A 25,419-nucleotide genomic window follows, 5' to 3' on the forward strand; every position below is an offset into this window, starting at 1 on the left:
TTTTATACACAGTTCAATAAACATTTCATACACAATATTGCTGGTTACTTTGTCTTTTCTTGCTCCACCAATGAAAAACAAACCATTGTGTTTCTGAGCAATACACAGTTGAGTCAGTGATGCAATGACTTAAGCCGAAAGTATAGTTCCCTTTTCCAAATTCCGCTCTAGTTCGAGGACAGTCCACATGGTGATTTGTCATTTGCTGATGTCTACAGTCTACACCATGCCCGATTTTTTGTCTGTGTGGACAAAGTAAAGGTTAAAGAAAAAATAAATGCTTCTTCATTTTCTGAGTTCTGCTCCATCTTGCACACAATTGCGCAAGCCTTTGAAAAATCCCTCACACAGGTGCTGTTGTCTGTGCACAAGTCTGCACGGACACAAAATTGGGTGGTAACATCAGAGGACGGTGCTGATGAGGACAATTACATCACGCAGACTGTCCTGAGCTTGAGGAAAGTGCACAGCATAAGTATACTTTTGGCTTAAGGTCCACCAGACTCATAAAGAATGGTGTAATCTGCAGAGAAGTCACTGAAGATGCACGCAGACTGACAGATTGTCTGGAACAAACAAACAAGCGAAGTGAAGCAAAGTCCCAGAGCATTTGTACTCTATAGGTTAATCTGTACTCACTATTTCTTGTGAATGTGCAAGACTTCCAATTTATAGGTAAATAACTTGAAGAATAATAAAGTGTAGTAAACGGTAAATCTATTTGCTCTACAAACCATTGTGTTAATGATTGTTATTACATGGCTTGGTTGAATTCTAATGTAGAATGCGGGCTGTTATTTCTTGATAACAGACCGCTGCTAAGTATAACACACCGTTGCCATGCAAAACAGAGCGTTGCCATGGATGCAGGATTCTAACCGTAGAGACGGAACGGACTATTTTCTTTAGCGGAAGCAATACAATCGTTTTTAAATAAAAAAACTCCTTTTTAAATCAATATTTTGTGTCAAATTATTGATTTATTTGGTAGGTAGCCATGTAATAAGCGGGATAATGTATAGCGAGGCGGTTGTTATAGCGAATACAACCCCTTCAGGCTGATTCAAGCTCCGCTTCGCGTCGGGGTCCTGATCAGCCTGTCGGGGTTGTATTCGCTATAACAACCGCCTCGCTCTACATTATCCCTTACATAGTATATTAAAATAATATGATAACAAATGCCAGTTTGCAATTTCAAGCAGCATAATGAACTGTTTTTGAACAGCTAAAATAACTGGAAGCGGTCGACACCGGAAGCCTCTCGCATTCAAATTACAAATGGCCATGTCCGCTCTTACATCAAAAATAAGTTGAATAGACTAATCTGACAAACACCGACCAACACCGACAAGCACTAGTTTACAGTAAGTCACTTCTCAGACATTCCATGACCCGACAAATGCCGACTGAACGTTCAAAACTAGCGTCGACCAACAGCAGGTGGTCAAAACCAGACAAGCATGTCTGTTGGTGTTGGTTGGTGTCTGTCAGTGTTATACCAATCAAATTTTAGGACAGGAACTAACTTTTGTATAACAGCATTTGAACTGCAGAGCATTTGGTGTTCTTTCAGTTTTTGGAATGTGAGAGCACAGCACCTCAATGTCATTTAAACACTGTTCTGCACACCTACATTCAGATATGTCAATCCTCAAAAACACTGTTATTAAGGGCAATTAGGTGGGTTGTTTTTTGTGCGGTCATACTGGGGAACTTCAGTTTTTAAGTTAAATTGTTTTTTAAAAATGCCAAAGGCAAAGGATACTTTTTTTTAAGCTTCATGTTTCTTCATTCCTTTCATCTTCCACCCCCCCTCAAAGCCCATCAGGCCCCATTCCCCTCCCAGAACCGCTGTTGTTAGGGTGTGGGTACGGCAGACTGTTTGTTACGGAATGTCTCAAAAAATGCCAACATGCCCTTCTTCACGCTGGGAGAGGCCATTTTGGAAGGTGTGTGTCCTTGGTGTCGGAGCGGGAAGCTGGAGCCGTCCATGGAGTTGGCTCGTTTGACTTTGGAGCCGGCCCGCCACATTTTGGACCTCACAGGAGGAGTCTGCGCAACCAAACACTTCTGGTATTGGACCTGAAGGGGGCAGCAGACATTTAGAAATACTTAAGAAGACGTGGTATATTTTGCATTGAATTCTGTATGGATGCTATGAAACTATGACTTAAGTGTGGGATATTTTGTCAGTTATGTAGGGTTGAAAGTCAAATAAATGTATCATTGCCTCACCATGCATGCAGCCTGAACTGCCTCAGAGATGATCCCAGCATCGGGCTCACACCAGAATACATGGCACTCAAAGCGCTGGGTTCCAGCATCCACTATGACTGCAAAAGTGTGTGTGTCATGACCCACACCTAGGAAAGTTAAGTAACGTACTTGGCATTCCCAAAATGGGTCATCTCCATCCTGAAATAAAGCAAGAGGGGAAAAAGTGAAGAAAACAGTAGTATGTGTGAAGACAACATGCTACTCATACTATTACTGCAGTAAATAGCGTACTATTAGAAGTATGTAAAGTGTCCTTATGCACATGCAGAGCATACTGCACTGGTCACTGTAGGCTACCCAAAAAATGAAGTGCACCCGACTTGACTTTCCATTTCATGTGTAATGAACTTTTCATGTGTGATTATTTATTTTAAACTCCCAAAAGTTTTTTTTTTTTTTTTTTTCACACAAATTATGAATTGAATTAAACATTATTTGGTGACAGCAATGTAGCATACTACCCTTTGAAACCCATCGTTGCATAATAAATACTGTTTCGCATGCAATAGAAAAATACCAACAGAAGAAACCCACATGTCTAAAACATATAGGGGTGCAGCATCAAACATACTAATATAAAACTTGTGAACTGTTATTAAACATTAAGCAGTATACAGTACAACTCGTACAGTATGAAGTACACAAGTATTCTATAGCATAGCCTGTTAGTATGCAAATGAAGTACAGTCAAAACTTCAATGTCAGTTAGTATATACTCTCACCTCTCCTCTCCATAAAGACAGAATTTTATCAGACACATGGATGACTATCGGCTCCCACTCATCTCTGTCTCTGGAGTGCATGATACTCTCAATAGCTCTGTTCAACACTTCCATTCCTGTCAGCATATACATGAAAAACACATTAACCACAAACCCATACAAAACATCCCTAGCAGGTCCCTGTGATTTTGCTAAGTAACATATTTTGTTGATCCTGGAACAACATTCCTGTCTGAAAATGTAGTCCTAACCCTATCCCTACTAGGGCTGCACGATATTGGGGAAAAATTACATTGCGATATTTTATTTTTCTGCGATGTATATTGCGATGTGAAATTAAATCTAATCTAATTTTTTCTTACAAACAAATATGGGGTAAGCACACTTACATTCTCATTTTAAATAATTTAAACATCAGGGTATTATTTAAATTAGAGTAAATTATTTGTTTGTAACTTTAGGATATGGTTTGAATTGTTAACATTAGTTAATGTATCTAACAATAACTAACATGAACTTACCATGAGCAATACTTTTGTTACTGTATTTATTAATCTTTGTTTATCTTAGTTTATAAAAATACAGCTGTTCATTGTTTGGTAATGTTACTTCACAGTGCATTAACTATGTTAACACATACTGTACAACTTTTGATTTCAATAAGGCTATAGCCTAAATGTTGAAATTAACAATGTTGTAGAAGTGCAGTTTACTAATAGTAAATGTTAACTAATGTAGTTAAATAGTTTAAATAGAACATTATTGTAAAGTGTTACAGATTTTTTATACACCAATTCAGACGTCTCGTGAGTTCAGTGTTGGACAGGTCAGTTGTTTTAAACCATTCATTAAATTGATTCGGTTCAAAGCAATCATTAGTTCGTTAGCTGTTAAACTGGCAGGACTTAAAAACACATGCAAATGTAATCTTTCACTCTATGATGGTTAAGATGTGCAATTAATCCGCGAATCACATGCCAGGGAGCAGCTGGCCCGTACGGTTAATGAATCACGGATCAACTGCAACAGCATGTATCGCACATCCTACGATGTGACTATCGTGGATTCGCACATCGCGATATAGATGCTTAAACGACACATCGTGCAGCCCTAATCCCTACCCCTAAATCTAACCCTACCCAGGGGCGTAGAATTTAGTAGGGACGCTAGGGACGTGTCCCTACCAATATCCAGTGACACTGATATATCCTTAGCAATAATTTCGATCAAAACTTAAAAATATATTTATATTGATGTCCCCGTCCCCACCAATTTTAAAAATCAAACCTACGCCACTGACCCTACCCTTAAGTTATCCCTACAATCAGAGGGAAATGACAGGTGAATAACACTGATGTAGAAGCACCTAACCCTAAAAGCCTAAACTTGACATAAACTGTAAACTTGTCCCTCAAATCTGATTGGTTGATTGGAATGTTGTTCCAGGATCAACAAAGATGTTGATTCAGCCAAGAACATTTTGTACTTGGTGGTATCACATTCACTCAGGTGGTATACATGACTTTCTTTGATGTTTAAGCTAGGGTTTCTAGGTCTCTAATCAGCCACCAAAGTAATAATTAACCTGGTTTTAGATCTTAATCTTAATGGCCAAATCTTTATAAACTTAAGGTTTTTGTCTTCATCTTAAAACTGTTTGATACAGGTCCAAATTGGATCCACAATATGTTGTACTCATATTTGACACTAAAAATGTTTTAAATGCGACATTTTAATTCAAACTTGAGAGCAGAAATACTTGCATTTGCCAAAAATGAAGTGTTTGGCACTGAGGTTTAAGAGTATTTCAGAGAATATATATAAAAAATAAATTTTAAAAAAACGTGTGAAAGTGGTTTATAAGTGTAATGAGGGTGTTTAGGGAAGAAGGAGACGGGAACCGACAAACGTTCAACATACACTTTAATCCAAAAGTAAGTAAAAGAAAAAGAAAGCAAAGGGGCAACAAAGCAAACATAACAAAACACAACATAAAGTCCAGGCCTGGTCCTCTCTTGTCCTTCACTGTCATCACTCCTCCTTTTATCCTCCCAGAGTGGTGTGCAGGTGACGCTCATTAGCCACCGGCCTCGCTCCGTTCCCACGGCTCTCAGCCTTCTACAATTAGATATCTGAATGGCCCAAATCACACTCACCCATTGCTCTGGATACAGGCAGGTTTCCAACGTACTCCACCTCAAACTTCTGCACCCTCTGCCTCACTGATTCCAAGAAGTCAACTGGAAAGCACACATCAAACAGTCTCATGAAAGAATACAATTTGCAGTTGAGTCAACCAATCAATTTGCTTTCAAAGACGCCACTTTCTCAAAAAGGCAGTTGTTTTACCTTGGAGGGGCAAGTCCTCTGGGGAGATACTCTCCATGGTGAGAGAACGGGCCATAGAGGGCTGCTGCACCGCCTTCTCAGCCATGATCTGTGGAAACAGACCGATCACAAACAAACCACCATCTTTGAAATGTGGACATTTTTGACCATGAAATGATATTAATGCTAATGTTAATGATGACAACAGATTTATCAGGATCATGTGATCTTACCTTGGAGCACATCTCATGCAGGGCAGATGCGATGGTCTTGGCTGGAGCGTTGCAGCGGAACACGTGGCACTTGAGCATGCAGGTGTCTTTATCACTGGCCACAAAGGCAAAGTCCCTAAGGATACCAGGAGAACGGAGTAAATACTCATAACAGTGACTTTCATGCTTATTCTAACAGCCTGATAGAAACACATAATGTAATATCATAATAATCATAACATAATCATAATCATAACATAATATCCACATTAAAATGTTATATATAAGTCACATGTAGTCATATATATGGTCATGAAAATAATGGTTAATGGTATTTTGTTTTAAAATAATTACATTTTTAGGTTACACTTTATTTCAATAAACCATGCATGTCTGTTGGTGTTGGTTGCTGGGGCGGTTACGTGCATGACCTCCAGGCCTGGGATAACGCTAACTGCTAACCTAAGACCAGTGCATGCAGGAGCATGTCACTTTTGACACTGACATTATCCGCTAACAATGCTAACATCACATGTGTTCATCCATCTGGACTGTTCACCCATCCATTCATCTGTTCAACCATATCACCGCAGCCATGGCTTCGGCAGATCATGAATTAAGGCAAGAACTGTGATTGGCTGAGTATGTGTGTGTTTGTGGCATGAAAGAGTGAATGTGTGTCTGAGAGTAGAAATCAATGTTTTTTGACTGAAATTGTTTAGTATTTAAGCTATTGAATTTAAATCCAGATCATTAGAATCTGGATTGAGTGTGAACTCAATATGATGATCTGGATTGAGGTAAATTTAAAACCCTTATGCCTTTAAGCACATTCTACTAACTATAAGTAACTTTGCAACTACATGTCAACTACCAGTCATTAGAGTATTAGTAGATTTAAAGAATCAAGGTTAGGGTTAGAATAAGTTAACATGTACTTGCAAAGTTACTTAGTCAGAATGTCTGTTGAGGGACCATCAAAATTCAGTGTTGGCAGATATTAAGTAGACAGTTTACTAATGACTGGCAGTTGACGTAGTTGCAAATTTACTTATTGTTAGTAAAATGTCTAAAGTGGACATTCCATCACACACATTCACACTCTCACTTACACCTATGGACAATTTAGTGTCTCCAATTCAACTATGCTGCATGTTTTTGGATTGTGTGAGAAACCAGAGCACCCAAAAGAAACCAACACAGTTACAGGGAGAACATGCAAACTCCACACAGGAAGGCCTCCTGGCTCGAAACAGTAATATTGTGAAATATTATTTCAATGTAAAATTAAATGTTCTTTTATTTTCAGTGTCACATGATCCTTCAGAAATCATTCTAATATGCTTATTTGCTGCTCAAGAAACATATCTTATTATTATCAATGTTGAACATTTCTGTGGAAAGCATTATACATATATATATATATATATATATCCATGCTATGGCATCATGATGAATTGCGTTTGACTTTGCCATAAACATGCTGGATGGCCACAGTAGGAACCAGCCCTTCTAAGAATAGGGCTAAAATAAAAATAGGACAAAAACCCTTGCAAGCAGAAAATGACATCGGCCAGCTGGGTATTCATCACAAAGTGATGCTAAACCAGCTCTAATCTCTCAACCTTAATTGTTATTCACTAAATCTCCTCACATTAACCTTAGAAAGTCTCACTTAGCTGACTGTTCGCGGCAATATCACATGTCAATGTTCTATAAATACAGATCGATCGGCATTTCTGGGCAGTATGATTTTCCAATTCTATATGCAATGCAACGGTGCAGGCCCTCTGATTCTTCAACACCAAAAGCTGCATGCTCTGGCTTCTTCAAAGAGAATGTTTTATTCATGAATATTACATTTGAGAAATGTAGAGCAGTGGTGCTTCATACGGCGTGCAGCTCAAGCTCGCACAGAATACTGATGCTTGTGAAATCCAGCACTCGTTTACTCTCAACTATTAAAGGAGAACATGTGAGTCAAACAGAATAACAGATGAGATCATCTGGTTAGAAAAGAGACAGATGGAAACCTTCATTGTGTGACTATAGAGTCATCGTAGCAGCCCCTGCAGATCTCATTGATGAAAGAGCTCAGGGTTCCACTTTTATACTTAGTCAGGGTCTATTTTTGGATTTGCGATCGCATTGTGAAAGCACATTTTCACAATATGAAAGAAAAGATGATGTCATTGGCACATGCCAACATGCTCTAGTGATGGTCCCATTACAAACTAATCTGTTCCCCCTATGTCCAAACAATTTTGACATACCCCAAAACATCATGAATACTGTGACTCTGATTGGTCCATCATGGCAGAATCATCTGCATTTAATGTTTGTTTGAACACAGGGGAGGGTATTTCTAAAACATGCGAAGTAAAGCAAACATTTAAATACATTTATCACCATCGGTTAATAAAAAATAAAAAAAACTTGTACACTTGTAATTTTATTATACTTTCTGCATTTAGTACAATTTGCACAACCTGAGATGCATGACAGTAAAGAAATGAAAGAAAATATGGCTACTGAGGAGCACTACTTCACAACATCACGAGACATCACTGTTTTCTAGATCTAATTGAAAAAAGAAAACAAGTGCAGTTATTACCTGTCTCTGTTTTCACGAGTGGTGGTTTAAACAAGAAAAAGGAAACAAAGGTTAATAATAGTTCAAATAATGCAAAAGAAGCGAGGAATATTTTAGCAAGCTATAGACCCTTGTGAAAAAGAAGTACACTTCTGTCAGGACCACTATCGTCAAATATGATTGACAGTTAGCATACAGTTTGGATTGGTGGTATGGTTCTGTTCTGGGCAAGAACTCCCTGCGCATCCATGCAGCCTAGCATGGATAAGAGCAGGGAGAGCAGCAATAACCCCCGTTAGGGTAAACAGAACAGAACTAACATGAATGTGTTGCAGATATCATTATTAATAAAGATTTTAATGTACAACATAATTCAAGAATTTATTCTGATTCAAGGGGAATCACAATGCCAAATCCTGATTGATGACAGGAGGAGCTGGGGATGGAGGAGGGTAATGCGGGTAAACGCGATAGCTGCTGATATTACTGAAGGAGCTTATATATGTATACAGTGATAGGCGTCGTATTCCTATAGGTAAACGTGGAGCTGAGTGTCAACTGATTGACTGACATGACCTGCCAGAACTGATGCTACGCTTAATTTTAGCATACTTTTAAAAACAGTACTTATTACAGAAATAATATACTTTAAACGAGCATACGGAATCATTTAAAATACATTAACTTTAAATGCAAAATCGAATAACACTACAGTTAAAATTATAATCAAGTACTTTCCATGTTCTTTAGTATGTGAGTCAACACATCAAAATAAGTGTATTTAAAATGTATTTTAAAATAAAAGGTGGCATTATCATAAAGTACTTAAAGCTGCAGTCCGTAGTTTTTTCCTCTTTATCGCCATCTCTGTTCGAAATCTGCAATTGCAGTTATTCGCGGAATTATCAGCTTTATGTGGGTTGTGCCTCGGCACGGCACAGCGCGGGTGAATCCAATGTTTTGAGGAGAATGTGCGGCTGTCAGTGGATACCACGCTGGTGTGGATACTGGCATTCGCGATCACAGATTCTACTTTTTGGAAGTATGACCAACATAAGAATTTTCACCGGAAAATGTCATCAGAACAAGTAAGTAACATCCACTTTTGTTCTGACCAACTAAGGGGAAAAAAGCATTGCAGTAAATCACGCTGATTAAATCTAACGATCGCTTATCATATCCCGTCAAACCGTAAAAATTATACTTTTTTCTCAAATTGTTAATGTTAACAACATCAGCATTGCGTGACTACATTTAATGCCCTTCCGATATTTATCCTTGTTTTCGCATGGGCCCGGTTGCAGTCTCTTTTTTTCTGTAGCCACTCTGAAGTCCGAAGTCTTTTGTATTTTACAACGGGTGAATCTCCAGTTGTCACTGGTGATTGTCGTTTGAACCTTTCTGGATCCGCCATCAAATTGATAAGTTTAATTATATCAAGTGCTGTGAGAAAAGGCTATTAATCTCCACCTTCAGCATCCTCACAGGCAATATAGCCAACTAGCCGAGGCACATTCTTTATGTGTACAGATGTGACGTAATGACGCAAAGACATGCTCGAATTTCCCACGGAAATCCACCAGTACCACTGGAGTTACAAACATTATTACAAGCTTACCGTTTTGAATCGAGCTAAGGCAAGAAGATAGTTTCAACACTGGCTGGTTATGTACCTGCTCAAATATTTATTTTGGATAATTTTTAAACCAAAAAAGTTACAGACTGGCGCTTTAAACTTGTTAAAAAAACACTGTCATGAAAGTGTACTCTCTTTAAGCCTCTTTTATTTCTTTAATATTATATTATCTGCAAGTACAGTTTTTACTTTTACTTTTTATACTTTTTAAAAGTGTACTTTGAAGTACACTACAAGTGCACATTCAATACATTTAAGTGCACTTGTTTTTCACAAGGGGAGCTACTCTTCTTTCTCTGCGTAAGCCAGCAATTTTATAGTAATTTATAGTAATTTTTTATTTAGTAATTAAAGCTTTCAACAACACACAAATCAAAAACAAAAGCAACACAGTCCATGCAAAACATTTCCTATTATAGCTTGGTTTGCAAATACTCATCATTAGTGGCTCTACGTTTTACAGGAAACCGAAACTCGAGCTACACTGGGCTTCGCTAGGCGTAAATTAAAAAAAGCACTGTGTGTTCAAAAACCTGCCACTGCCTGTCACTGCATGAGGAAATATGAGGAACTGAACTGATGTATAGGCCATTTTTCATTTAGCGGGCTCATACATTTTCATACATACATTTTATTCTGTGTGATAGCATTGAAAAGGAGAAAAACTGAGGAATTTTAGACCCAGAAATAGAAGAATAGCACAGGCCAGTCTACCTGCCATTGTTGCAGCCCACCCCCCATACACGGATGTTGATTAGGGGCTGACAATGGATGAGGCTGCGGTCCACAGGGTCCATTAGACTGAGAGTGTCCTTCTTGAGCACCATCATCATATCCTGACCCTGAACACACCCAAACACAATAAAAAAAAAAAGCTAATGGACAGACCAAAATATATCCTGCAACACTCAGCAGCAGTATGTAGCAACAATGGTTTGTGCTATTACAGGTCTAGCACGCTAGTACTGCTATTAAGCCTGTCTGAATGAATTCAACGGACCTCCAAGGACATTGGTGGGCCCCAGCTAAGCACATCTCATCTATTCTAGGTCACGTGTGTATGAGTCCAGGCTGTTCTCACCTCTCCCCAGGCGCCAACTGCGTCCCGGCCCTCTGCTTTACTGTGAGAGAGCTGCTGGATGCAGTTGTTCACCGCCAGACTGCTCTTGCCAGGGGTCAGTTCCTCCTCGGGGATCTCAACCCAACCCAGAGAACGCACAGCAAAACACTGCAAGACAAATGAAAAGATTCTCCTAACAGTACTTACTTTAGATAGATAAAATATATAGTGCAAAATATGTTGACACTTGTTGCTAAATCCATTGGCATTAATAGTGAATTGGATCTCCCTAATCCTTCAGAGAAACCTTTCCACTCTTTGTATTAACATAAGTAAAAAAGGTATATTGTGAGATTTAAAGTCACATTTTCTCACACAAGTTGCAACAGTGAGAAATGTGCCCGGGTTCACAGACAAGGCTTAAACCTTGTCCCAGACTAAATGTTTGCATGTTTGAGCTGTTTTATCTGAAAGCAACTTGCACTGACATAACTTAAAATATGTCACTGCCCTTGTTTTGTCTCAAGATTCACTCCAGTAATGTTTTTTTTTTCTAAGGCACGTTTTAAAAAGCTACTTAAATGTCCTAACTGAACTAAGGCCTAATCCTGGCTTATTCTAAGCCTTGTCTGTGATACCGGGCAATAAAGTTAGAATTATGAGGGGGAAAAAAGTCACTAGAAATAAAGTCACAATTGCATTTAAAGTTACTGTGAAATATAGTGGCAATTGAGAGATACAGTAGTGGACAAAAGTGATGTCCGGTCTAGGAATCTTCACCTTTTATTCAAATATTATTAAAAAAATTGTTAAAGATTTTGTTTGTGTAGTTGTGCTTGGAGTCAGTTTTATTTTTGATAACTGATAACACAATTAAACATGCCAAATTCTGCAGACTTCATTTTTTGCCAGGATGTCATATAAAGGGGAAAATATATAAAAACATGCGACGATGACAACAACAACAACAACAACAACAACAAAAAAAGAGAGAATCAATGAAATATTAATAACTGTAGTCAGTTATTTGACTACAATAACTTGTAGTCAAAATATGCTTTTTCATGTGAGCTTTTTTATTTTTTTCCAAGCATACATATGTATACACATATTTGCCTTTTTTGCCAAATATTTTTTTCAGATAAACACCTTAACCAAGTTTAGTGTTTTGTTCTTCCCTCATATTTAAAATATTTTCCTCATATTTTTTATGGTTTAATCAGACTTTGTAGGGTCATTAAAATCAAATATCCCCTCCAGACATCACTTTTGGCCACTACTGTATGTAGTCACACAATTAAAAGAAATAATGTTGCCATTAAAAGAAATAGTCACAATTGCAAGATAAAAAGTCACAACTAAATGGTCACAAACACAGTTATATTTATATTTATATATTTTAAAGTCTAAATATAAAGTGCCAAATGTGAGCCATCTAGTCACACAATAAATAAGGTCACAATTGGTGTCAATTAAGTCATTTAGTGATATTTATCAAAATTGTTTTAATTTAATAATTTAATTAGTAGGTGCGTTGCATACATTTGGCATGCAGTTCATGTTGACATTCTGGATAACATCCATTTATATTACAGTGATTACAGGTAAGATGTTTTATGTTTCTTGCTTTTAGCAAATATGACTCACAGTACACATATTATAACGACAAGCCCCCTGAAGCATCCTGGGGTTTAGTTTAGTTTAGTTTTTTTAACTCCTGTAGGAAATCAGACCAGTAAGCTACTGTTTACCAGCCTGGTGACTGATGAAAGTCAAAATGTTTTGTACAGAGCATACATCTATGACCCTGCCAAGGATCATTTTACACAGACTCAATAAAGCTGTGTCTTAAAATAGCATCCCTTGAGCTTTTAGAGGTCATAGCCCTGCACCCCCACCTTCTACATACACACGCACATATACACACTACTGAATCACTAAACATGCTCTGATTAATGCTGCTTTCCAACTCTGACCCTCAGTGGTTACCTTAGCATGTGCTTTCTCTTAAGTGTGATATATGTGGGTCACAGTGACTAACAGCAGAGAAAACAGTCATAAATTGTACATGTTGAACAGTATTAGGGCAGCACACAGCATGATTCTACCTTGGAGTCGGGATCCATGTTGGCACAGAAATACTCTTCCTGCCAGGAGGGCCTGAAGCAGAGCAAGAGAGCACATCATTATGATAATGACCCATAATTAAATACTGGGCTCATTTCAGCAGACAAAAAAAAAAAAAATAGGAATACAGATTAAGTCTTGAGATGCTGAACACTTATTTTCCTGTTTGGAGGTCTACTGAAAGCACTTTAATTTATGCTCTAGAAAAGCCCATTTAGACCGCTGGGTTAGTTTGTCCTATAAACAAGAAACAGCCCCTATAATTATCACACTCAGCTTTGTCCAGAGCATTTTGAGCATACTTTCCTCCCTGTAATAAACAGAGGTCCTGCAGAGGAAAATTATATAGAATAGAGCTATAAAATAGAAAGTCCTTTATTGAGGACTTTGTCTCGGTAGAAACCAAATAAATAAAATAATAATTTATTACACTAATTAATACATAAAAAATTGCAATCAATGGTATCTGAACCTAACATGCCATATAATTCTGCGCTCTGTTGTGTTATGCCACCTCAAGGTGCTGACAATATATGTGAAGGTAATTGCATTCCCTGTAGCTGTCAACAATTCCCAAACAACTTAGCAGCAGCCAATCACAGCTCGCTGAACAAAGTCATTGGAAAGGTCAGTCAATGACGAACATGGCACTAAATAAAGGCGCGTTCCAGCCTGTTACATACTTGTGTGTACAGTATTTTGTCCTTCACTGGCAAAGACCATGTTTTGCACTACAAATAACTCTTCTCAGCGTTCATAATTCCCCAGGTGAGTGCTCGCTTATGTTCAAGCATTAGCGTGACTGGGGCCTCATGGCCTGATATCAGAGTGTTTGGAGGTTAGCCAAAGTTAAAGTTTTACTCTCCGTCCCACAGTTGTAAAGTCTACACCTGACTGGCTGTCTGAAGAACACTTCAGCCTCTTTCAGCGGAGAAGACATCTGTTCAGGTAATACCACCTTCAGGTATAGGAATGTGTTTGTTCAGTTAGATGTCTACAGGCTTCAAAAGTGGGGTAAACAAATGAAGGAAAGAAAAGGTGCTTTTTTATCTCCAGAGCACCAGAAGGAGAATTTGGCTTAACTTGTTTGTGTGTTTGGCTGCTAAGCTGTGCCAGAGTTTCATTTGCATCAAGAATGCAAATTGACACAGTCCATGGGTAATGTGTTACTACACCCAACACATTAAAACAATCGCGATAAATTTGTTGAAGACACATTTTTAACCCTTAAACACATACCTCAGGTCTTAAGTGACCTGGGATGTTATTTACTACCCTCCCCACCCATTTTTTCATCAACCTTCTTATAATTAGTATTTTATCCATTCATTATAAACAATATAACAAGAATTTTTTTTAATGAAAATATCTAATTAAATCTAATTAATAGTCTGTAAATGTGTATAGGGTAGCTAGTGACCCGAGGTATGTAATAGTGTAAGTATAATTTTTCGCGCGAACATTAATTTAATCTGATGACTGCTCAAATTTAACCCTTACAAGTTCCAAAAGGTAACGAAATACTCTTTATTTTATTCATTTGTAATTTTTGTTAAAATATCAGGAGAGTTTTATACTATTGCGCTAGTTAGAGATCCATCCATGTTAGATATAGATCCGGGTCGATGATTGGCAAAACATGTATTTAAGGGTTAACAAAATATTTTGTGGCTTGGTGAATGTCTTCTCGGGGAAACATGTTCCTAATGACTTTTATCAAATGTGTGCACATAAATGGAAATTGTTTATTGCACTGCGCTATGGAATACTTGATTCAAAAACACGACATGGTGTGATTACAAAAACGGACTGATGAACGGTATAACTGCCCAGAGGGAAACGATATAGCTTAGACATTTCTCTTTCATACTTCTGTTTAAACTTCGGCTCAGATGTTTCTCCTCAAATTCCTTAGGAGGCATAAAAATGGTCATGAATGAGACAGTTAGCATATAATAACATTAATTACTGGGGTATTTTTTCACAAGAAAAATCTGAGAAGCAGGAGATTTTATTAAAAAACTGCTCTCGATTTACTTTTATTGCTGTCTGAGAAACAACTGAGGTTTTTATAAGATCTCATCAGTGATTTTCTTTTACTACAGGCTATCAAAAAAAATGTGCCTGGGACAAAGACAGTGAAAAAAATAAAAAAATAGTCAAGTTGCTGTGTAATAAGTGGAATATTATACAATCAGCCAGTCATTATTCTGGAACAACATTTCAGTCAAACAACCCCTTGTATCGAACCTGGAAAATTCCTAATCCTAAAATTATAGGGAAATAGCTGACAACAAGCCTATTATCCTAATCTTAATGAAATAATTTTATTTCAACAAGGATGTTCCAAGAACATCCAAGAGCATCTCCAACTTGGTTAAATCATATTGAGCTTCACACATTTTGGTTTGCATGTTTTAATGTCTAGTTTCATAGAAACAACTGTAAGCTTTCCTCAGCCGTACGACCTCCAGCGTATGTGCGATTCCCTCACCTTTCGCTCAGCGAGGGTAGCGGGTTTTCAGCCAGTCGTCCTCTTGAATCCCGCCTACCATCCACTGCAGTCTGAAGAAATCAAGAGTGGAGATGTGATGACTGACAGAAACACACACACACACACACACACAGATCAGAGTATCTCACCTTGATCTGGCTGGCAGTGATGCCGTTAATGGTGTTTTGTTCCTCCTCTGCGCTGTAGGAGGGATGCTGCCACTGAGTGGTGCCCGTGGGCACGTGCCAGTAATAGGTGCCAGTGCTGTCACGTATAGTGCGCCATCCTGGAGGCAGATCCGAATCCAGCTCCAGACTCTGATCATTCCAGATGTTATCTGCAAAGAGAATGGATTACTGGATTAATCCGTACCTGAAATAAAATTTTATAAACATTTCACATGCTAGTTTGAGGGCAGCATGCAAGATTCTTTAAAAATGTGCCATGTTACAATTCCCAACACAGAGCCAGCAGCCCTCACACTCTCTCTCACACACACACACACACACACACTCTGGGGTGAGGTCAGTGCAGTGATGGGCTCAGATCTACTCATAAGAGACAGACCAGGCCCTAATCTGCCCACATGACACAAGCCAAAATGAGGTCAGATCTAAAAGCAGCTCTGTCTTATTAAAAAAGAGCTGGACTAATGTTCATTTGTATTATCTCTTACTCCATCACCCTGTCCCTCTCACACAAACATTTCCTATATGTAACTTCTGTATCTGTTATTGGATTTTATTATGGCATGTAAATACATTAAAACTGTATTTATAATTTGGTAACACTTTACAATAAGGTTTCATGTGTTATTGACATTTCATGTGAATTCCATGTGTTACTCGCACATGAACTAACGATAAACAATACATACAGGGTTTATTAAAGGGGACATATCATGCCAAATGCACTTTTTTAGCCCTTAAATGCATTGTGTTGTATATTTGGAGTGTTTAGAAGTACAGAAAATATGCAATTATTCTCTTCAGGTGCTTCGTTGATATCTTTATATTCTGTTTTGGTCATATTTTTCAACCTGTTCCGATTTTTCTGTTATCTATGACGTTTTTTGAACTATTACGTCACAGTATTTGCAGCGGAACTGCCAAATAAGGACATCGACTTCCGGCCCAACACTTCGAGCAATCCGCCATTTTTATTTCTCGCTGCAATTTTGTAGTCCAAGCTAAAGGATGCAGAAGTTACGAGAGGGTAAGTTAAAATGTTCGGTTGTTGGATGTAGTAACCCACACGCTTCATTACACCGTTTAATGTAGATGAACTGCCGCGCGTGACAGGGCGCATGTTTAACTGAAAGAACTAGCAGAGAGAGAGACCCGGTCGCGCGCGCGCTCACTCTCTCTCTTCAGAGCCAGGCGAAAGTGTAAACAAGACATCACCGTCTCCAAACTAGACGCTGTCTTGCTCTCTCTCCCTCGCACATATTAATCAAAATAAATCGACACGGTGGTAAAAGGTCGGAAGACCAAAGTTTCATGTGTAAATACAGTACACACCATTGCAATACATCCATATGAAGACGTTGTTCTACAGGTTCGTCGTCTTCATTTTCATCTCGCTCCAGCTCCGACTCTGGCTCGAACATGTAAGGCTGGCTGGACAAGTCTCCGTTGTTGACATTTTGTTAATAACGTGTGAATAAAAAGTTTCTGTGCCGCTAGATAATCGTATCTCTGCTATCAAACTACAAAAATGGCCGAATGGGGTGGAGTTGAACCGAGTGTGGGCGGGGTATGAAGTGTCTCAAAGAGGCAGACGCACATCAGAAAAGGGGCCTGTGGAGCTATAATAATGAGGAATTCAGACCCAAGCATTGCAGTTCCGCTTTATATAGACTACAAATGTATGATTTATATGTAAAAAGGAACAATTTAAAAGCATGATATGTCTCCTTTAATCTTAGGTAATGTTACTTTCAACATTTACTAATACATTATTAAAATCAAAAGTTATATCTGTTAACATTAGTTAATGCACTGTAAACTAACATAAACAAACAATGAACAATTAGATTAGATTTTATGAGATTATTAATTCGATTATTATTTCACGAGTTCACATGTTAATGAAATCTGATGTAATATTATAATGCGTATTTGGCTTGCTGTCCGGGGGGAGGGCTCCGAGCTCGGAATTCAGCCCGACCCCAGAGTACTCCCCCCTATGAATGTATAGATCATAGGTATCTATGAGCAGACCCAGCCGAATGTGAGGTGATGGGGTGGTGGCGGGATGCTGAGAAATTTGTCATGAGACAGGAGGTAAGGGAAGGCTTTATTTATACTGGCTTCTTCTTGTGCTGATTGGATGATTACCTCAACATGCTCCTCCCGAACTTTGTTACATAAAACTTCATCTAATATCAGCAAAGGTTAATATATGCTGTAAAAATATATTGTTCAGTTAGTTCATGTTAACTAATGTTAACAAATGAGACCTTATTGTAAAGTGTTACAGATTATTTTTGTTAATCTACATTTTGTTAATAAACCTATTATTAGGTTTACATGGAAATTGTGCATGAAGAACTCAGCAAGAAACACATTTTCACAGAACTGGAATGACTGTCATTTGCAAAGGTGGGCACATTGCTTGCCATCTTTTATTTTATTAAATAGTATTAAATAATTGTATTAGGCTATGTTTTCAGCTAACAATAAGTGTCTAGTATCTGTCACACGCACGTAGTTTTGCTTGTTCTTAGTTTCTGTTTTCTTGGACTTTCAGTTTGTGTTCATCAGTCACATGTATTTCTTTGTCTTAGTTTCCCGCCAGTCATCAGTTGTCATGGACACGCATTAGATCATTGCACCTGTTCATTATCATCTCATCATCACTGTGTATGCACAATGTCACACAAAGTCAAACCACCATCAGGTAACTAAAATAATTAAATGAATATGACCTAAACAACATAAAATGTAACACTAAAGACCCTAATCCACATAAATAGCAAAAAACAAAACTATGTAAATAAAATATAATCAGTTGTGATGCAATAGGGACCTCAAGGAATGTCCTTGTGTTGTTTTTCACTGTAAAATATAAGGCGACTAACAAAAAAAACCTCAGCAATATTTTACTGTAAATTTATTTTCATGTTGAATATTACATAATTTAATAAATTGTATACATTATATAGCAATTCATCAACCAAACATTTTACAGTACTGTTAGAACCAATTGGCAGGTTTTAACTGTAGCATTTTCATATTCTTTTCTTGCTAAAATGACAGCATTTTTACAGTGTTTACGTGTGTCAAAGTCATCCCGTCACGTCTCTGATTTAGTGCCTCAGACAAAGGCATAGGGCTACTGGCAGAACAGCAAGCAGGAAAGAGCAGCTCTGTCTGCTGAATTATATGTGCCTGAATTTATCTCTAGCCTGAGAGAATCATTTAACACAATGCATCTGGAGAGCCCTGTCCACTCTCACAAAAAACACAATGCAGGAGACTGAAGGGGACGTTTGGGGAGAAAACAAGACTGTATGTGTGCGTGTGTGTGTGTGTGTGGTACTAGAACTGGGTCAGTAGTGACACGAGATTGCCTGAGCACGGGTATAAGAGTTGCCTCTGACATTCAATGACAGTCTCATAGTGACATTTCACAAATGACATTTGCACATACATGTAAATTGTTGATTTGTTGAGGAAGCTCTTATGATTTACATACACTAGTCAGAATAGATTTTTACACACATCAGTACGAGTGTTTGGCTTTTAAATGATTTCTTGTGAGCTGTGCTTGACAATATATATTGGACCTTTTTACTCACATTATGCTGAACAGCTGATCTGTGAGCTCTCAGCATGCATTGCAACATGAATAAATTATGTGGATAGCGCTACAGGCTTATTGTTTTGTTGTTTGCTGACTTTATTTATGCAGCTGTTGTTGTTTTTAGCATCACAGTTCGTGACTTTTTTGTATTTGTGTAGTTATATTAAGAACTTATCTTTTTACAATGCACACAGTTATGATTTTATCGTACATATATGTAAAAAAGAGTAACATTTTAGAACCTTTGATGTCCAAACATTGATACTGTACCACATTAAGTGTCTTTCTAAACTTACAAAAATGTAATGTGTATGCATACCTACCTTTTTTATTCTTTCTGAAAAAAAGTATGAATTCATAAACTCGATGACTGACCGCAAACAACTGAACGGTAGTGTATGTTTTCTGAGAGTGTGTGATATAAACAGGACTGGCACTAAGTGAAGAGGAGAGGATGTGCTTTCACTTACCTTTGCTTTCAACAGATTTGAGAGCTTGGAGAATCCTGTTAAAGCCACAATAATCTTACAACACAAAAGACTGTGGGTTTAACCTCTAAACCAACACCTCAAATCTGCTTCAGTCCAATTAAACTTGTTGCAGTCCTGAGGCTTACTAGATGACCATTTTTACACTTATAAGCTGATTTATCTAATGGCTTGGACTGTTATCAGGGTTCGTACAGATTTTTTAACAGAGTGAAATTCAAGTCGTTTTCCAGCGTTTTCAAGCATTGGCAGCATATAAACGTTTTTGTGAATGTTTGTGTGTCTCCGGCCCTCCCAAGAGATCATCAATCACGTCCAGATCGAACTCCTCTTTTTCACAAGCCACCCCTCGTCTCCGCTCCTGACAGGCCTTAATAATCGCACTGTGTTACCATGACATTTTTAGTGTTTTGGGCTGGCTAGCTGTGCTGTCAGCTGAAATAAAACACAGGGAGAAAAAGGCTGAAGTAAGAATAAAGGTTATTCTCAGTCTAATTCTGGTCCCCATTCGGTGCACCTGAAATGCTGTCTTCTTACTGTCGGTGTTTGGAGCTGAAGGCAGTTTTAATAAAAGTGCAATGAGTGGATGCATGCTGAAACACAGATGCCTCATTGGTTATCACTTTTTTCAGGCTCAGATTTTTCAGATGAATATTGATGGATATTACAAGAAGGAATAATTTGCTAATATACAACTCATCTGTCATTCTGACGCCAATTTACTTCAAATGACAACCATGCTACCATCAGCGTAATGTACGTTATATTACATGATACATCATGTAATACTGTCTGCAGACATACGAATCTCAAATGCTGTTTGTGGTTTCAAGAAAAAGTGTGGGTTATGAAGTCTTAAGGGTACACGGCATCGGCATCACTTCCCGTAATTGTGGTATCACAGCTTTTCGCACGTAGGTGGTGCCGCAGTTCCCATCACGCACCCACTAACAACTTCAAGGCTGAGAAAAACTGCACTGCCTGATCAGTCCCTACAGAAACTGTTATATAATGATTGTGTCAAACTCAAATTGTGTCCAATTTGGTGCAAGAAAACCTCACTGTTAGTTGCATCATGCTGACAAAGTCTGACATTAATACATGTTCATTACTTGGCACTCTGCATCTCAGAGTTTAATGTCCGAGCACATTTCCTGAAGAGTGCTTGCCTGCGCACAATGCTAGTTGTGGGTGGTTGCCAGGCCATTGCTATACAGTCTGAATAGTATAAAGCATATTGCTATCATGTTATGCAGTTGCTAGGGTGTTCTGGGTGATTGCTTGGGTGTTGCAAAGTGGCTGCTTACAAAAATGGTCTTATTTTCCCTATAGTATGCATAAAGTCTTAGAAAAGTAATAGCACCTCTCCTCAACAAGACATATGAGTTGGCGTTAAACCTGTTTAAGCAATATTAACACTGATACTTGCAATTCATGCACCACAAATTTTTGAAATTATTCCGGAAAACTACTTGAATAGTAAACAGGACACATAGATACATTTGAGAGTAACCACAGGCAACTAAAGAGTCTAAAAAAACAATATGTCTGAGTTGTGCCTTTTACCAGATAACTCTCATGTGGCCAATCAGAACTGACCACTCCTGACTCCCATGAGCCACTGAAACAACTGTAATAAAAGGCACTGATTGCAATCAATAGATTTTTCGCCTTCTAATTCAACCACTTTCAAAGTAAAGCTGAAGTATGAGGTAAAGAACACTGAGACGAATGTACAATAAAGAGAGAGAGAGAGAGAGAGAGAGAGAGAGAGTACCGAAAAGTGTTTACTCTACTCTTAACTTGGTTAGAGTTGCTGTCACCCTGGGTTATAACCCTTCTACACTACAGGCTTAAGATGCATCACATTACCAAACATTTCAGTAAATTTTTTGGGGGGCAAAATTGGTCCATTGTGTAATGTCAATTCTGTATAGAAATGTATGAAGCACATCTCACATACCCCTTTTCCACCAAAGAAGAACTGGTTCGGAACTGGTGCTGGTTCAAAGTTGGTTCAACTTGCGAACCTTCTCAGAACCTGTTTGTTTTTCCACTGACTAGAGAGCCCAGCGAACGATGTCGTTACGTCACTGTGTACATTGCCATAGGCTACGTCTTAGCTTTCCCAGAAACGCTTGCGCCAACTTCAAGCATAACAATTACAAGGACGGACTACATTGTCTTTCTGCAAATGTTTCTCCTGGCTTTGCGATCCTATACTGGGGTCAGAAGAAGACGTTTAGAACACATTTGTGCTGCTCGTCTGGATTACTATAGACAGAGGTTACGCTCGAGAAGAAGTTCGACAATACCCCCGCCCCCAGCCCCCGACGTAAGCATGACGTGGTAAAAGAACGGTTCTAGTCCAGCAAAGAGTTGGTGCCGCTTTGGAACCAATTTTCCTGGCCGAGAACCGGTTCTTTGGCTGTCGAAACACAAAGAACTGGTTCGCGAGTAGAACCGGCTCCGAACCGGCACCAGCACTGCCTTGGTGGAAAAGGGGTAACACAGAAGTCACTTTTAAACCAAGAAGCTTTCTATTGGTCATCATGGCAATTTTGTTTTTCTGTGTTCTGTTTCTATTTCCTTTGTTCCCCACTTTCCCGCTCTTCATTTGTTACCATGGCTACTGATTTAGTTGCACACCTGTTTCTAGTCCGCTTAGTTTGTCCTGTGTATACACAGCCCTCAGTTTGTTTTTTCCTGCTTTCAGTCAGAAAAGTCTCTTTCAAGCCAAGCAGCTTTCTGTTGGTCAGTGTGGTGAATCCACATGGACAACTTGTAATCATTACAAAATCATTTACCCGCATGTAAAATTCCCGACTGCATGGATTCCTACTGAAATGACTGAATTTTGAATTTCATATCATTCATATCCCAGCTTTTGTGGTACCAAACAACACAGTGCTAACGCTGTATTAGCATTAGCACTGTATTAGCAGTTGCATTGCTACGCAAAAACAGTTGTTTAATAACCAATTATAAACTGGTTTTAAAAACCCAAGAGGCACTATTGGAAGAAAAAGGGGAATATTGCGAAAAGCCAAGAAAAGGACAAAGTTGTCCTGACAGATTTCAAAACTGGACATATTGGAGGTGAGAGAAAGAGAGAAGCAGAAAGAGAGAATTAAGCTACATCTGGGGGATAAATAATCCCAATGGCATTATGTCAGTGGTCAGATAATCCCAGTTCAGTTATGTCCGTGTGAGGTCAGACCGGGAAGATTAAGACTAGAGGTGGATCTAAAAATCCATCTGGGACTTAATCCTTGGGCCTTCAATAAATCAAGAAGCAAGACACAGCATTTTATTTAGGACGCCCTTATGAAGACATCCTCACATGGAGGTAGGCAGCATTTCAGTAACTGAAAGTACAACAAAATTGATTAAGTAAAGAAAATTTGCAGCAAATGCAATCGATTCCTGCACATCTACAGGAGCTCCTGCCATCAGCGTTCACTCAGCAGCATTCAGCATTGTGTCTAAGTGCCTTAGTGTCCATGCCTTTGCTTTTGGAGAAGCTATTCCATCGTTCAATGTCTCTTGTACAGAGACAACAGACAAACATTCATTCTCACACACACCTCCTCTCTGTGTGTTTAACAGAAGTTATTTTAAGAGTGATGACGTGGGTAGGACGCGGCGAGGACAGTTTCTCCCTTTGTACAGATACTGGGTACATGACGCATAATGTGTCCTTTTTATTATAAACATCAAGGTTTTAGGTTTAAATTTATATGAGTCTATAAAACAAAGTGTATATTTTGGGTCCTATTTAGGTGTATACTTCAGGCTCACCATTATAATCAACTTTTTTCCTTCAGCAGTTCATACTAAATGGTCCTGTGGTGTGACATTATTTTGTTGTTGTTGTGACATATTCCATGTAGTCTCTGAATAAATAATTTTTACATAGACATGTCAATATTATTTTCATCAATAGAGTTTTAGATGGAGTTTTAGCATGTCACACCACAAGATGTCAACTTTTTTTCAACTGAAACGTTTTCATCTCAATCCCCTATTCTGTGAACAGAATATGAATATTATATCATTATATCACAACCATCTAAGATTCTGTTAATATTATCTTCTGAAAGCAAAACTCAACATATCAGCCCACTATCACTTCATCATAGGAAGTTTCATTTGAACACTTTTGGAAGCAACTTTTAGCATCACGGCGACTAGGTAAGTTGTTTTGACTATAATAGTTAATATGTATCACCTTTGACACTACCTCAGGTGGCTGTAACAATTATTAATAAACATAAAATATTTTCAGTTGGAGCTCTTTGTATAAATCATTCAAAGTGATTGCACTCCAAAGTGTAACGATATCAAGCTCTACCACACAAACTCATGAATGGAAAGTTTACTGGTCTATATAATGCTTCATGTTGTGTGGGCAAATTATGCTTCTGTGTTTCCATAATCTAATCCTCCAACAGATGCATAATCCCGACAAACCGCACAGGTGACATTGTCCATGAACGCTTGTACGCCTGGCCCTCAACAATATCAACAGGCAAACCTCTCAATTTCAACTTTTTTAGATTGTGTTGGTCTCGAGTGAGAAAATCAATCGATGCAAAACTCCTTGTAATTAATTCCAGCAAAATCAAGTTCGTTTGACTAAACGTCTCAAAAACAGGGTCTTCAAAAAGTCGGGTGGGTCTAGTATGACACAGCACCTGTGGTTAAAGTCATAAGTGAGCGGCAGAGCGTTGAACAACAGACGATGTCTGCAGATGAAGATAAACTCTTCCGCTCACTCCGACACCTAAGTAGTAGAGAGTGCACTAAGCAGAGAGAGAACAAAGAGGAGGGGAAAGTGCAGATGCATCCGTGTACCTACCGTCATAGTTGACGATGATGATGGCGAGCATGTAATCCTTGCCCAGCATGGTGTCTTCCCGAAAGTCCCCTGAGGTTAGTTCAGATACATTCCAGTTCAAAGCGTCCCAACACCACCAACAAACTCTGCAGCACACACTCACACACAGGGTGACCACTGCACTCAGAGATACGCTCACATGCCAAAAGGATTAAAACCCACACTCCTCTTTTCCTCTCTCCGTCTATCCCCCCTTTTATTTCGCGCTCAGGTAATTTCACTGCTGTCTAATCAACCTCATCTTTGTCTTGTTGCCTAATGCTGCTCTTCTGTTCTCTTCCCTATTCTGTTCACTGTCGTTCCGTCAAGCTGAGAGTGATGCTGTTTGTGAGATTGCCTCTCTCTCTCTCTCTCTGTCAGTGTGTGTGTGTGTGTGTGTGTGTGTCTGTGGACTCTGTAATTCAGTAATGCCTGCAGCTATTCCCCCTCCTTCCCATCCCTCTCTCGCTAGCTCTCTTTGCCCCCCTAAGCTCATGGTATGCCTTAAGGATGGCTGAACATAGCTGATAATAATGTAGGTGTAAATATTTTAAATGGAGAAGATACATACGGCTATATAGAGCAAAAAGGGTTGTAGTATTTTTTTTCTTCTTCATTAATCATACAGGGCACAAACTGTGACGTGTGTTCCTGAGAAGAATTAGTGTCTCCAATCTGTTCCACACAATGAGGCAGAGAAGCACCATCTGTAATGTGAAGAGTGCAACAAATTCTCATTTTTTGACATTGGGTAACTTTCCGTACATTTAAAACCCCTATATTGTATTGTTTCAAT

General features: G+C 38.6%; 1 protein-coding gene across 1 annotated transcript; it reads right to left on the minus strand.

The window, feature by feature from the left end:
* Positions 1-1,715: 1,715 nt before the first annotated feature.
* On the minus strand, positions 1,716-24,796 carry apbb3 (amyloid beta (A4) precursor protein-binding, family B, member 3). Its single transcript, XM_084138262.1, has 12 exons — positions 24,606-24,796; positions 15,599-15,786; positions 15,450-15,520; positions 12,937-12,988; positions 10,850-10,996; positions 10,483-10,610; positions 5,561-5,675; positions 5,349-5,436; positions 5,156-5,239; positions 3,000-3,115; positions 2,236-2,415; positions 1,716-2,082 (listed from the first exon to the last, which is right to left on the minus strand). The coding sequence occupies exons 1-12, from the start codon at positions 24,652-24,654 to the stop codon at positions 1,858-1,860; spliced, it is 1,443 nt and encodes a 480-aa protein (XP_083994388.1). The 5' UTR covers positions 24,655-24,796; the 3' UTR covers positions 1,716-1,857.
* Between the last annotated feature and the right edge of the window lie 623 nt (positions 24,797-25,419).

This window comes from Abramis brama (genome assembly GCF_963993115.1).
Source record: "Abramis brama genome assembly, chromosome: 15".
NCBI lineage: Eukaryota > Metazoa > Chordata > Actinopteri > Cypriniformes > Leuciscidae > Abramis > Abramis brama.

Coding starts and splice junctions, on each gene's coding strand:
- apbb3 (XM_084138262.1), bottom strand. CDS start 24,654: ATGCTGGGCAAGGATTACATGCTCGCCATCATCATCGTCAACTATGAC. Junction 10,611..10,849: donor CAGTTGGCGCCTGGGGAGAG/GTGAGAACAGCC, acceptor GGGTGTGTTCAG/GGTCAGGATATGATGATGGT. Junction 2,083..2,235: donor CAGTTCAGGCTGCATGCATG/GTGAGGCAATGA, acceptor TGCCCCCTTCAG/GTCCAATACCAGAAGTGTTT.